General features: G+C 32.0%; 2 protein-coding genes across 2 annotated transcripts; one reads left to right on the top strand and one right to left on the bottom strand.

Moving 5' to 3' along the window:
• Positions 1-735: 735 nt before the first annotated feature.
• On the bottom strand, positions 736-2,037 carry LOC111429090 (cytochrome c oxidase assembly protein COX18, mitochondrial). Its single transcript, XM_023064899.2, has 3 exons — positions 1,468-2,037; positions 1,028-1,411; positions 736-962 (listed from the first exon to the last, which is right to left on the bottom strand). Exons 1-3 carry the CDS (start codon positions 1,918-1,920, stop codon positions 780-782), a joined length of 1,020 nt encoding a protein of 339 aa, XP_022920667.2. The 5' UTR covers positions 1,921-2,037; the 3' UTR covers positions 736-779.
• Positions 2,038-2,430: 393 nt separating this feature from the next.
• LOC111429098 (germ cell-less) lies at positions 2,431-14,725 on the top strand. The gene is made up of 3 exons (XM_023064906.2): positions 2,431-3,008; positions 3,066-3,286; positions 12,540-14,725. The coding sequence occupies exons 1-3, from the start codon at positions 2,854-2,856 to the stop codon at positions 13,613-13,615; spliced, it is 1,452 nt and encodes a 483-aa protein (XP_022920674.1). The 5' UTR covers positions 2,431-2,853; the 3' UTR covers positions 13,616-14,725.
• The last annotated feature ends 417 nt before the right edge of the window (positions 14,726-15,142 follow it).

Genomic DNA, 15,142 nt, shown 5'->3' with positions numbered 1-15,142 from the left:
TGTGGTCGCATTGCGTAAAACACGTGAAAAATCGGAGACTATAAAGGCTCCCACTCTAGTAAAGCATGTCCTGCTTGGTCTATCTCCTTTACATTTGCATGCCCACACTGCCCAAAACTGCTCCAACATGTTCTACCAATGGGCTACACTGATATTGTATACAAGTGCCCCGTATCTTCCCCATCAGAGCATTATACGGTTGAAGGATACATTATTCTGAAGCGATTTTGCTCAGAGCAAATCATAGCTACTCATAGCAAATCGTAGATTCGACACGGAAAGAGAAATCAACTTTTTCGGTGAATCATAGTCGTCCGCTATTGGACAATAGCGGATAACATTAAACAGTTCCCGTGAAAAAAAATTTATTAGAAAAATCGCTTCAGAATACTGCATCCTTCAACCGTATAATGCTCTGATGCGGAAGATACGGGACACCTGTATATAATCAAAAGTTTCTAGTTTTATTTCTAAAACCAAATTACTTCGCCATTTTTTTGAGAGGCTTTTTGAGATATAAGTTTGCATATAATTAATAAATTAGCCTTTCCTTGATAATCATAAGAGAATCAGAATCATATACAATTGTATATCATTTTCTAATTATAGATATTTTTCGATTTTTGATCAGTGCAATGTTAAAGAGTGTTATTTGAGATTATAGCTTGATGAATATTTTAGTTATAATCAGATAAAATGGTCATTAACTTCAATTAAATTGATTCAATAATTCTAATTCAAAGCAATAATGTTTTTCTTTAATAATAAAAAGAATTTATTTATTTAAAACCAGGTATTTTAGATAACTTATTTTTAAGTTTGTCATAAACAAAACTGTAAGGCTCCTGCAATTCATTCTTTGTTAATGGTATACCAACAAATCTCTTTATTTTAGGCGACATTAAAACTAAATTTTGTGCCAATCCAAAAGCGCTTGATGTAGTCCAATATAAAGTTAAACACTAAAAATTCAAAAAATATAAGAATTGATATGAATTGATAAAATATCTTAATAAAATTTACTTACTGATGGTACATTTGCAGCTAAAGGAATCATTCCAATACTCACTAATCTAAAAAAGTTTGTGAATATTTTTTGGAGTTTACCAGGAGGGTTTACTTTAGCTAAAGCTTGGATTTCAATTATTGTTAAATTAATTAATCCTAAAAATACTGGTAAAATTAATGAACTATCCACTTCTACTAAATTTGGTATCCATCCAAATCCACCCACACATAACTCAGTGAATGTTATTTGTGATTGAACATCCGTTACTGGTAGTTCATAAACTAAATTTCTTAAGCTCACTGAGTAAGATATCCACAATGGGATTTGAAATATTAATAATATTCCAGCTTTTAATGGATGGCAATTATCTCTTATTATTAAGTTATTCCACTGTTTCTTGACCTAAACAAATTAAATTTAATAAATAGTTAAATCCTTTTTATGTTATAGCACATTACTGATTTTCTATAATAATATTGAGCTGTTTTCTCATCCCATTCAAACCTTCGTACAGCAACATGCATCTCCTTTTTTAATTCTTCTACAATAGCAGGCATTTCCATTGATAAATTCCCATATTTTGCTAATATTCTTTGTTGGTAAATCGCAAAAGGTAAAGTAACACAAGATCTAAGTAAAATTGTAGTACAAATTATTGTAGCCCACCATGGTAATCCAGATTTATCGTGTACTTGGAGTAAAAAACTTTGTATATATTCAACTGGAGTACTTTCAGAGAGTGTCTTAAAAAATCCTGATTGTGCTCTTATTGTAGACTCTACCGAAAACGATCGTTTTTGTTGGTTTGATGAATAAAAATCATTTTTATTAAACGTAGTAAGAAGTCCTAAGTGTGAAGTATGTTTTTGAACACAGGTTTTTAATAAATTACTACCGCGTATTACGTTCATTATTTATTTAGGTTAGAATTTGCAGCCTTATAGGTTAGGTTAATCATAAATTGACATAAAACAGCTGTTATTACTTAACCTCAACCTGGATTTCATTTTATCGCTTCCTCCTTATAATAGTTATTTTTAACTTTGACTAATATTGTTATGTTGTAACTTTTTAATCAGAGGCGTATCATTTAATTAATACATTTAATAGTTAGTTAAATTTTTGGTTTTAAATTGCTAATTATTAACGAATAAGATTATTTAATTAATTTTTATAAATAAATTGATAATTATTAATTCAATATTTTTCATAAAAAAAAGTGCTGCCATCTATTATTGAGAAAGATTACTAAAAGTCGGTATTAAAATATTTTCGATTTAATTATATTACTGTAGGTGTAAATATTTACTTATATAAATTAACTTTTTTCGTCTTCGTATTTATAATTAAATAACTTTTAATTAATAGTATAGCAAATATTATAATGTAAATCTAACTTCACACTATTTTGAATTTTGACAGTTTAATCATCAGTTCGAACATCTGTCACCAATGTCAAAAAAGTTTTATATTTTATCGCGAAATGTACGTCTAACAATTAAAAAAGCTAATTATAATCGCTCAGAATTTAGTGGAAATAAACCGAAAATACGTAGTAGATAAACTGAGGAATTAACGGAAACAGTGCGCATCTAGCCACGAGTCGACTATGAAATATTTACAACAGAACACGACGTTACTCCTTCAAGTGTAGGAGAGAAAGTTTTTTTCGCAACCGCAAACGAAATGTTAAGATGTAGCGCACACGCGGGCGGTCTGTCCTGTTTATGTAGCCATAAACGTACGTAATCTTACGTTTAGTATTCCAAAAAAATAAATCCTATGTCCAAGATAATAAAAAATAATAATAAATAATAAACAGGCTTATTATTATCACATTAAATATGGGACTGTCAATTAGTAGTTCTTATAGTACTCCCTATCAAATAATATCTAAAGTGAGTGAGTTTGTTAGGGGGACTAAGAGGAAATTAAGCGAAAGAGACACCGAAGACAATATGGATAAAATTATTGATATTGCTATGCATACACCAAAAAGGTACGGTTTTTTATTGCTTTTAAACGATTAATTTATTGTTTTAAAAATTTTAAATAGGAAAAAAGTTGAAACAACTGCACAATACATTTATCAAGCTTTATTTAAAGAAGGAAAGAACAGTGATGTTAAAGTTTCAGCTCTTGGTGTTGACTTCATGTTACATAAAATCTACTTGTGCCAAAGCCCATATTTTGCAAGCATGTTTGGTGGCAGTTGGTTGGAAAGCGAAAAAACTTTTATTAATATTGATGTTGTGGATCCTGCGATTACAAAAGAATGTAAGTATTTTTAAATTTAAAAAATGTGCAATAATTATTTGAATAGTTTGCAAACGAATTTATTTAGAAATTGCTTCCACAAGTTTTTAAAATATTTACATAGTTGGAGGGGCAGAGTAGTTTTATCTTATCTGGAGCAGCTTTTGCTCTGTCTGGCGATGATAACAATGTTATATAATAAAATTTTGTTAAAATTGAGTGTAATTCAAAATTACAGGATTTATGACATGGATATTTATGAGCATATTTTTTGGTTCTTAAAGATTAAATAAAATATTTATTAATGATTGATTTTAAATCATATTATTATAATCTTTTATAATAACACAGATGATGTTTTCAGTACAGAACTCTTTCTTTTTGTTTAATCACACAGACAGAAATATAAATTTCCCTACAAAGTTTATTCAACATTCTCAACTTTATAAAAACAAATTAATTATTGTAAAGATAATGATACGTTTTTTAGGATTATGGATGCATTAAAAATAATTAATTTTTATCATTGATACATGATTGGAAAGGAATTTAAATTAATTGTCTATATTATATTTAAAAAATAAAGGTAAATCACATTTAAAAACATTAGCATTGAGTAAATCAAGTTTAAAGTTATGAAGCGGTATATATTATTATATTACGAATAAAGCGAATGACTAAAGGAAGTTGTAATTAATAACTAAAATTTGAACAACCATGAATTTTGGCTTTTTGAGAGACAGGCAACCAAACATACGTAACATATTATATCAAATCTATTATTTATATGATTACAAAGGGTCTTTATTTTGTGTATTACAGAAAAGACTTCAAAAAAACAAGAAAAATATCATTTTCACTGTGTATATTAATTAAATTAAATTATTATTAATTAATTTTGGCATTTTGAGAAATAGGCAACCAAACATACTTAACATAATATCAAATTTAATGTATTATTTATAACAAAAGGCCTTTATTTTGTGTATTGCGGAAAAGACATGAAAAGAACAAGAAAAATATCATTTTCACTGTTTATATACATTACTTTGAACAACAAACATATTAATCAGAAACTATTGTATTCTAATAATCGTCATATTATCAGTATTGCATGCCTTATTGCATAATAATAACGAAAATTGATTAGTATTTCGCGCAACTCGTGGTATGGACTATAATAACGTTTTATACGTATTGTTATATTATGTTAATAAACAAATAGAACATAATGTTTTATTTGTCAAAAACCCCGACACACTGACATATGCAACCCAACATACAGCAAAGTCTGTCTCAAGCCTCGTGTTATGGATTTATTCTGCAGATAAAGAGAATCAGCTCTGAGCACATCTCTTGGGAGCTCGTCATTGTGGTCTTACACACATGCAAATTCTTGCCATTATTCTCTTCTTACTCTTTCTTTCTACATGTTTCTCCCACTTTTTTTTTCTGGTTTTTGTCTATTTAATTACATCCTGTATGTTGCATCTTTCTCTAACCGAGGTGTTGGTTTCTTTCATATATATACTATCTTCTATATCGCTGACTAAGGCAGCAAAAGAGTGTAAACACTAGAGTGCAGATATATATATATCTGTCTTTGTCGTACCCCCGTCGACTCAAGAGACATGTGTGAACACGTGATGAGTACGCTTTTATCTTATTGGACGGTGAATTAAAAATTAATAGCAACTGATGACCTTGATGTTTATAAATCAACAAATAAATGTTTGACATAAACATAACCTAAAATCTAAATATTTAGTTATGTATATTATAGGTTTCATGTGTATAATAACATAATTATTAACATATTTTAGGACTAAGCAATTTAAAATGTAATTGTTATTTGTTAAGAAAGTGAAGCAAATGTGTTAAAAGTAAAATAAAAAAGAAAAAGAGTAGTGGAGATATTTTTGGGTCCTAAAAATTGGTTGAGCAGGTAGAAGGAAAGGTCTCAGTGTAATAAAAAAGAATTCAAAGTCCTCCTTTTCTTGAAACATTTTTCTTTATAAACATTTAGAGTACATATACTCTAATTTATTTGATGCATCAGTGATAATTTATAGTTAAAGTAAACCATCTACAATAATAATTGCATTTTAAAGCTGCATAAAATACGCGCGAAACACTTCAAACTCTTTAAAATTTACGATTCGCGCTAGCGCTTTCGCGACACGGGGGTACGACAAAGACAAAACATATATCATTCCGTCTTCTTTTGATGGAAACGCTCGCCACTCATTGCTTAGATAGGGAGTCAGCGATATAGAAGATAGTATATATATGGTTTCTTTATCTCGTAATGTAACATCATGTACACGGCGTCTCCCCGTTGAGTTGCATAACTTTGTAGGGTTATTCCTTGCATCAAAATTAGCAAAAAACTTCCAGTGAACATAGGTCCAATTCTCAACCGTTTTTGAGATATGGGGTAACTTAAATTACTGTCTTACTTCTACAATAATTAGCAGAAAGTGTTAAGTTTTAATAATTTTAATGGCCAAACGTTGCCGTAAACAAACAAAAGTATAGCGATCATTAATTGATTAAAGCTGCTCAAAATGGCGACCTGGACTGCTATATGCAACAGTTGACATTTTCCATGTTTCCACGAACTTGCTGAAATGCTCGATGGATTCTACTTACCAGTTCTTTGGTAGCCAGCTTCTCTTGTCCATAAACGATGGTTTTAACATTGCCCCAGAGAAAAAAGTCGAGAGGGGTCAAATTCGGCGAGCGCGGAGGCATGCGACAACTCCATTCCGCCGTATCCAGCTGTTTGGAAACGCAGTGTTCAAAAAGTCGGTTACGACCCTTCCATAGTGTGCCGGACACCCGTCATGGATAAATCACATCCTATTACGCACGTTCAAGGGGATATCTTCAAGAAGTATGGGAAGCTCTTCTTCTAGGAATCTCCTGTAGATTTGACTGGTCAAGGTTCCATCAAAGACCTTCGGTCCCAGGTCAACATTTTTGATGATTCCTCTCCACACATTAACCGAAAATCGGGATCCTGGTTCTCTAGGATCCACTAGCAAAATTCTTCTCGTTTCGCATAGTCTGCTGCTAAGAGATTTTGTATTTGTTGTACGTGCTAAGGATGTAGCCCATTTTCATTTTTAGCGTTCTGCGTATCCTCTTCTGCGCTTTTGACAACCCATATCTCAAAAGCTGTTGATAATTGGACCTATATTTACCGGAAGTTTCTTGCTAATTTTGATGCAAGGAATAACCCTACGAAGTTATGCAACTTAACGGGGAGACATCCTCTATGATATAGATCTTAAATCTTTCATTTTCATTATTCGCATCTTTTGCTTACACTTCTTTGTCTCTGCTGTCGTCTCAGTACCATATATTAGTATGGGTTGTAACATGACTTTGTTTCGCCATACAGTATCACTTAGACAACCCACTCCCCATGCCGCTTTTATGACTACTGATTGAGTTTCTCTATATAGATCACGGTGGCTTGTCATTTCAACAACTAGATATTTAAAATGCATGACCTGTTCTATTACCGAGTTCTCAATTTGCCGCTTGGAGCGTCTTGGATTTGGGTATTTTGGATATTACCATACATTTAGTTTTATTCGTTGATATTTTCAGCCTTTGCAAATCATCTTCGTTACTTAATTAAACCGGCGTTATCAGCATAGCATACTATGTTAATATTTTACTTCCCTATCTGGTATCTTGGTTTGGGTATTATACGATTCCTTAGTAGGTTAAATAGGCAGATTTAATGAATCCCTTTGTCTAACTCATTTGCTCACAGGTATGTCTTCAGTTATACATTGGGTGGTTTCTATTTTAGTGGTTGTGTTAGTGTATATGTCATCTATATATTATTTGCGCCGGTATATTTTCATGTTCGAGTATGTTAATAATGTCTTGTTTCTTAATTCGACCAAAAGTTTTAGTTAAATCGAGGCGAAATTATTGAATTCTATTGATTTTTCTGTAATCTAGTTAATAATGAAGATTGCGTCTGTTGTGCCTGTATTCTTTCGGAATTCATGCTCCTCTTCTGCTATTTCAATAGTCCCTTGCAGATATTCATGAATTATTAATGTAAACAGTTTCATAGTGTTTCACTGTAAAACAATATATACTTTTCCGCCTTGATAGATCCCTTTCCTTCGTGTTTCGTTCAATGAGCAGATGTTAATTTTTCCGTTTTTCCATGATTCAGTGTTCCAAGTAGCTAGCTTCAGTCTAATTCTAAGGCTTCATTCGAGTTCTGTGAGCATATTCTACGATTCTACCCTGATAGCTTGTTGACCTTATCAAGGTGGAAAGTTTTACCTACGTTGTCTGGGCTAGTCTGTTTTGGTGGTATTTTATTTCCCACCTGCCCTTAATATTGACTAACGAGATCAGATTGATTGAAGTGTTCGCCTATCCGCCTGTATGTATGTACTCAATAACAACTACGAAATTTTGATGGTTTTAGTTACCTATACATCAACATTTTTTTTATAATCTAAGCTTAAATGTGTTGAATACAACTCAATATCAACATTATAACATTCTGAATAATAAAATTATGTTAAATTAGGATAAAAAACTAATTAAAATATAAGATTAGCAACTTACCTTTGTATTGGGTCTTTTTCTTAGTTATCAGATGTAATTAGAACAAAAATTGACTCGACAACAGTAATATTCATAGATGGATATATTAACATTAAAAGTTGAAATTGCCAATTACTCACATTTTATTTACTGACATTTTATCAATATTTTACATATTATTTATCTTATCACATCGTAAATTACAAAATGTAATGTTACTTTTCCTATACATATCCCTAACATTTAAAAAATGAGGATAAAATAATAAGATATACGACTTCTTTGTATCCATTATATAATACTGAAATTAGCTATAGTGTAAAGTTACACTTTAGACAAAGCAAGATAGAAACGTGACATCTTCACTAAATAAAAGGAAAACCCTCCAAGTATTCGTAGTATGATGCGTAGTACCACAAACTGCGCAACAGCGGACCAGCCCACGCTAGTCGATGTTCTGTGACTTGCTAAATTCGAATCTGCGACCAAAGTACAACGTGAAAATCGCTAATAACATTAATTGATAGGATATCCACTTGAACGATACAGGCAGTCCTGGAAGGCCATCGATAAGTGACGAGTCTATGGCTCTATAGAAGTCCAGAAGTCACCATCATCGATGATACTGAACGACTAAAAGCCTTTTTAGGTACGCTGCCACTCTGGAAAAGAAGAATGGATGCAAGTATAACTGCAAATTTTTCTATGATGGAAGAACTGTTTTCATAGAATAGTGCAGACAAAGCTGCAAGAACATTTTGGCGGGTATTTTTGTCCAGAAAATTTTAAACAGGAGACATGGTTTATAATAGATATTAACGACATGAATGACGAAGATCTTGTCAAAGAATTATCGATTTAAGAACGATAATAGTATTGCGAGCGCAATTTAATGCTAAAGATATTTGCACCTTTTGGTTAATACCTGTACTAATGAAACGAGCTATGTCGTTGTTAGTGCTGTTTGATACTATACAGGGTCATCCACGACGACCGTCCATTAGAACTTTACAGGGTTCTGGTCAAAACAAAAATTAGAAAATTCAGATTTAAGTATTATTAATTGCGTTCTCTTCGACTAAAATATTTTCAGATTTCTAGCACTTCTGGTTATACCGGAAGTCGCCACCTCCTTTATTTTTTTAAATGGAACACCCTATATATTTTTACATATTTGAGTTTGTCTGTTTTCAGGGTTTATGAATAACTTTACTTTTTGAAATTTGAGTCGGCCGTTCTCGGGTTATTCGAATTTTTCTAGAAAAATCTGCTCCAGCAGACATTTGTTCAAAAAATCAAAGAACACTCGATTTTTGGGATATCAAGTTAGGATTCAGAACATGCGTAAGCAACATGATGGAGTATGTTTTGGTGCCGAGTACGGCTGTCTAGAACGTTTGGTCACTTTACTACGGCACGTTAACTTTTCGAAATTTGGAAGTACCATAACTTAATATTTTTAAATGGCACCCCCCATATTTTATTACTTAGTCGTCTTCGGTGTCTCATTTTACATCTTTTATATCCCATATGTCCTATACCTAACATTTATAGTTTGGGAGATAATTAGGGTTTTTTGAAAAATGCACACATATCGATGTTTAACCTAGTGTGCCATGAATACCTAGTGTGACCTTGTGAATAACCATATGAAGTGGCCTTTTGAAAATTTGCAGACTTGTGATGTTTGATGCCAGCTTTTTACTAAAATATTTTCAGGTTCTGGGTACTTGTGTCACCGGAGGAAGTGACAATTTTCATATTTCAAATGGAACACCTGTATTTCATTACATTTTTGTTCAATTTTAGGCCACTTGTATGTTGCAGCCGACACGTACGCGCAATTATTTGGTTGCACTCTCCATAAATTATTATCAGATTTAAATAATCCTCATTACTAAATTCCAAACGTTGCATTTCTTGAGAACAGATCACTACAAAAAGTAACCTAGGCATCACACCAACAGAAATAAACCATAGCTTTAGCAAATGTCAAACTGTTTACTCTGATAATACATAACCTCAACAACATTCAAAGTAGATGATTTATAAATTATAAAAAGTAACGTTGTAGTTGACATTTTTGATTGAAAAATTTAATAAAAGTCAGGGTGTTCCATTTGAAATATGAAAATTGTCACCTCTTCCCGTGTAACCACAAGTACCCGGAACCTGAAAATACTTTAGTTAAAAAACTGGCATCAAACATCACAGGTCTGCAAATTTTCAAACCTCCACTTTCATGGCACACTAGGTTAAATATCGATATGATGTGTGTGCATTTTTCAAAAAAACCTAATTATCTCCCAAACTATAAATGTTAGGTATAGGACATATGGGATATAAAAGATGTAAAATGATACACCAAAGACGACTAAGTAATAAAATATGGGGGTGCCATTTAAAAAAATGAAGGTATGGTACTTCCAAGTTTCGAAAAAGTAAACTGCCATAGTAAAGTGACCAAACGTTCTAGACAGCCGTACTCGGCACCAAAACATACTCCATCATGTTGCTTAAGCATGTTCTGAATCCTAAATTGATATCCCAAAAATCGAGCGTTCTCTTATTTTTTGAACAAACGTCTGCTGGAGCAGATTTTTCTAGAAAAATTCGAATTAGAGGTAAAGTTATTTATAAACCTTGAAACAGACAAATCCAAATATGTAAAAATATACAGGGTGTTCCATTTAAAAACATAAAGTTGGTGGTGACTTCCGGTATAACCGGAAGTGTTAGATATCTGAAAATATTTTAGTTGAAGAGAACGCAATTGATAATACTTAAATCTGAATTTTCAAATTTTTATTTTGGCCAGAACCCTGCGAAGTTCTAATGGACGGTCGTCGTGGATGACCCTGTATATTTCTGTGAGTCAGGATTCTCAACATTAATTGCAATAAAAACTAAAAATCGGAACCGACTAGACGTGAAACATAATTAATTGTCGTAGTGTTAATTAATTATCGTAACCCACGTGACCTATGTAATATTGGCTGCATATCTCAATATGTAGTGGTAGCTTGAATAATTTTAAATTGATAACCAGATGTTGACAGCTGATCGAACGTTATTTTTGTTATTGTCGTATGCTTTGTGAGTTTCCGTATTTTCTTTGTTCTTTAACCGTTTTTTGCTGCCTTTATATTTTTCGAAACAGTTCTTTTTAGAACTATCGTTCTAGCGGTTGCTTTAAACGGTAAGTCAATAAATAAATCAAAATAACCACTATTTTCAACATTACTTTCAAACTATAAAAGGACAGAAAGTTAGACCTTTTTTTATATTTAAAATATTTTTTTAATTATTAAAATACAGAGTCCGACAGTGACAAGGAAAGATTTAAAGTAGGGTTTGCAGCGCGCCGCGAAGTGATGGGGTAGAAAGTAGCCAACTTGCCAAGACATGCATAATTTGCCATTTAGTTTACAATGGAGCGTTGGACGGGTGAACGTCGTGGTTACGCAGTTAAAGCCTATTTTCAAAACGGTGAGATTTCGGCAAATGGGCAAATCATCGGTCCATATTTTTTTGAAAATGAGATTGAAATGCCGTTAACGTTAATTCTGTACGATACGTTGCAATGATTCAGAATTATCTCACACCACAACTTGAAGGTCTTCCAGGGAATGAAGACTCACTTTTTCAACAAGAGGGGGCAACAAGTCACACTACAAGAATTTCAATGAATGCTGTAATTGCTTTGAAACGGCGATATCAGTTGGCCCCCTCGGTCTCCCGACCGAACCCCCTGCGACTTCTTTCTTGCAGAGCTTCTTTATGCAAAACTTTCAGACACGACTCCAAGAATGCATAAATTGTAACGGAGAATATTTGGCGGATATAGTATTCAAAAAATAATTTTTTTGACTTTGTAAATCAAATGGCAAATCATACAGGTCTTGGCAAGTCTGCTACTTTCTTCCCCATCACTTCGCGGTGCGCTGCAAACCCTACCTTAAATCTTTCCTTTTCACTGCCGAATCCTGTATATCTAAATATATTTTAAACGGCTTTGAAAGTTAATGAATTGTCGCTTTTAGGAACTTTTGTTTCGTCGCAATACCAATCTGATATTGGTTGCATACTTTGCCGGGTACGATAATTAATTAACACACTGTATGTGTCTTGCGTTGTCTAAGACAATACCACAATTTAACATTCTTATCGAAAAGAAGCAGCAACCATCTTTTACCGTGGCAATAAATAAAAGTGTATTTTCTAAATGTCTTATTTCTTTTCCCTACACTTATGTTAGTCAGGGGTCCGTCAGATTGTTTAAATATCATAGCATGATGATAATGGAAAGATTAAGAAACACTGCTATAGGGGCTAAACAGTGTATGTATCAACAAGACGTCCTCAACTGTGTGTAGGAAGAACTTAATTATCGTTTAGATGTGTATGTTATGAAACTAGGAGAGTTATCCTTTTATTTGGTGAAGATTTCACAACTCTATGTTGCTTTGTTGCTTTGCTGTGACTGCTCAAAATTACACCATGACTTTTGACTTTAGCAACACACTATAGTAGTATTGGAACCTTGTTTCAAATCAATTCATTTCCAAGACTCTATGTCACAAAAACTTATGTTAAAAATACTGAAACATCCTCTAATATGTTAGTAAAAAAAACATTTTTAGTTAACTAATTAGAAATTAATAAACACTTTTGTTTAATTTCTTAGCATTAAACACAGTTTTCGGCTCATTATATTGCGACGAAATAATGTTAAATCCCATAGAAGTAATACCAATCCTAGCAACAGCCACAATGTTTCAATTAGATGGAATAATAGATAAATGCCGTGAAGTAATGATCGAAACGATAAATTCAAAAACAGCTCTAGATTATTACTCGGCAGCTTGTCAATACGGCGATACAAAACTAAAAGAACGTTCAATAAAATGGTTCTTAGTGAATCTAATGGGTTATTTCTATAATTTAAGTCATTTAGATCAATTAGGAACGATCCCGATTGATTTAATGAGCCTGCTGGTTTTGCATCCCGATTTATGCGTTATGAAAACTGAAATTACTTTGTATGTTTTATTAACGCAATGGATGTATGTTCAATTACATCCGGATGAAGAGTATTCTTCGCAAGAAATCACAAATTTTTATGGGTCTAGAAAAGATGATGTGCCATATCTTTTAACGGAAGAGGCGCATCCTTATATTTCGGTTTTTCAAAATTTACGACTTCAACATTTAATAACGCATCATATGGACGTTGAATTACTTTTAAGAGAAAACGTTATTCCAAAAGGTTGGATACAAAACGTGGTTATGCAACAGTGGAAATTAACGTTAAAAGTAAATCAAAACGAAGAAAAAGGCCCAGCCGAAATTTCACGGGAATCCTTTTTATCGTACAGTTTACGATGTGGAAGAACTTTAGAAGTTAGAGAAAAACATATGTGGCGATGGACGGGATTTCATTACGGTGTTGATCTTATAATGATGGCGGACGATCGAAGTTTATCGATTAAAAGGAATCATCGACCCGAATACGAACAACTTTTAAGTTTACAAACCGTTCGGCACATCGCTATAAGAGTTACAGTTTATACGTTGAACGAACAAAGGCAGATTGTATACTCGCAATGTTCGGGGATTAAATATTTATCGTTATCGAAAAGTGAAGAAACAACTTTATTGACATTCGATCAAATCAACTTTCCCCTTGTTATATCTGCTAACGTTCTTTTTGTAACACCCGAAGAAGTTGAAAATGTCGAGAACGTCCTTACTGTTACATAGGTAGGTGTAAATATAATAAAAATTAAAAAAAAAATGCAGTTGTATGCATTTTTTAATTTGTAATTAATTAAAGGTAGGATTATATTTAAAGAAACGTGTAAATCAATTATTAATTATTTTAATTTTTTTCGATGTATTGGATTTAATCTCTGTATTAATTTGAATATTGTGATCTTTATTAAATCGGTAAGTATCTTTTTTTAGGTAATTTTGATTTACTACGGACGATGTTGATTACTTATTTGTCTTTTCAACAATTTCGAAATGTTTCATTTGTAAGAATTATTAATTTTATTTTGTATTAATTGAGATGTAGCACATTTTTAGGTTAAAGTGGGTTTAAATAATGACTTGGCAGATTTGAATAATTAGATTTTGATTTAAATAATTTTTGAGTCAAATACTGCCTTCTAAAAGATCTCGCCTTTAATTTTCTTTTAAATTTTGTTATTGAATTAATTTAATTAATTTTATACCTTTATTAACAATTAAAAATAGAAACTAAAAAGTAGATTGTAAGATTCAAAGTGTCCTTACACGATTATATTTTGAAAACGCAATTTTTTGTTTCTAACATGTTTATTCTTAAATTAATAAATAAGAATATTTCATTTCATAACATAAAAACGTGCCATTCTTTTTTCCATTAAAAAAAAAGTTCTAATCGAAATTAATTCTATAATATAGAGACGTTACGTTATTAACCACACTAATGTGATATTTATTTTATATTGTATATAACTTACCATTATTATTAAGCTATTAAAAAAATCTTGTGTACCTGTATAAGATAATAGCACGATTATAACGATGTATTTTTCGATACGTTCGAAAGATAATGTTTTATACAAGTTTGTATAAAAGCGAAACGAGGTTTTTCTTCTTTTCAATAAATCGTATACTCTATTAATTTCTCGACTTTCGTTGACGATGTATGTTTTTGACCACTGTATAATTTTAAGTAAGTGCTCTTACTAATTCACTATTAATACTAGTCACTAAACTTTCAGATGCTTATTTCGTACGGAAAATAGTACGAACATGTTATTATTTTTGAATACTATTTGTTACACATTTTTGCAAAATAAATAAATATATATATTTTGGGAATCGTTATATTTTTAACTTTATCCCATCTTGATTCCTTCAATTTAATCTTTTTTATAAGTTGTACAACAATTTGATAACACAAGCAGGCATGATGTAACTATTAATGTACATAGCAATGTTTCAGATTACTGAGTTCGACGTTTTTGGCCAACTTCAGTTCCAGCGGAAAAGTCTACACCACCAATCTATGTGAAGGTAGGTGACAACAAGGTTTTTCAAGATTTGAGGAGTTCGTGCACAAAATATATATTCGACGATCGCTTAACGTACACAATACGTTCCTGAAATGCTGTAAGAATTTGTGTCCATAAGAAAACATGTATTTATTTTTCTTGTTCGCACGAATGTACGCCAATTAGTTGATAATACCACTGTTACTTTCCGGTAGAGGTCTCGACTGTGCTCACCAAATATACA

The sequence above is a fragment of the Onthophagus taurus genome, chromosome 1, assembly GCF_036711975.1.
Source record: "Onthophagus taurus isolate NC chromosome 1, IU_Otau_3.0, whole genome shotgun sequence".
NCBI classification, from domain to species: Eukaryota; Metazoa; Arthropoda; class Insecta; order Coleoptera; family Scarabaeidae; genus Onthophagus; species Onthophagus taurus.
This window is presented reverse-complemented; position numbering and strand designations above follow the sequence as displayed.

Coding starts and splice junctions, on each gene's coding strand:
- LOC111429090 (XM_023064899.2), bottom strand. CDS start 1,920: ATGAACGTAATACGCGGTAGTAATTTATTAAAAACCTGTGTTCAAAAA. Junction 1,412..1,467: donor AATATTATTATAGAAAATCA/GTAATGTGCTAT, acceptor TAATTTGTTTAG/GTCAAGAAACAGTGGAATAA. Junction 963..1,027: donor TAGCTGCAAATGTACCATCA/GTAAGTAAATTT, acceptor TTGAATTTTTAG/TGTTTAACTTTATATTGGAC.
- LOC111429098 (XM_023064906.2), top strand. CDS start 2,854: ATGGGACTGTCAATTAGTAGTTCTTATAGTACTCCCTATCAAATAATA. Junction 3,009..3,065: donor GCTATGCATACACCAAAAAG/GTACGGTTTTTT, acceptor AATTTTAAATAG/GAAAAAAGTTGAAACAACTG. Junction 3,287..12,539: donor TCCTGCGATTACAAAAGAAT/GTAAGTATTTTT, acceptor TTAATTTCTTAG/CATTAAACACAGTTTTCGGC.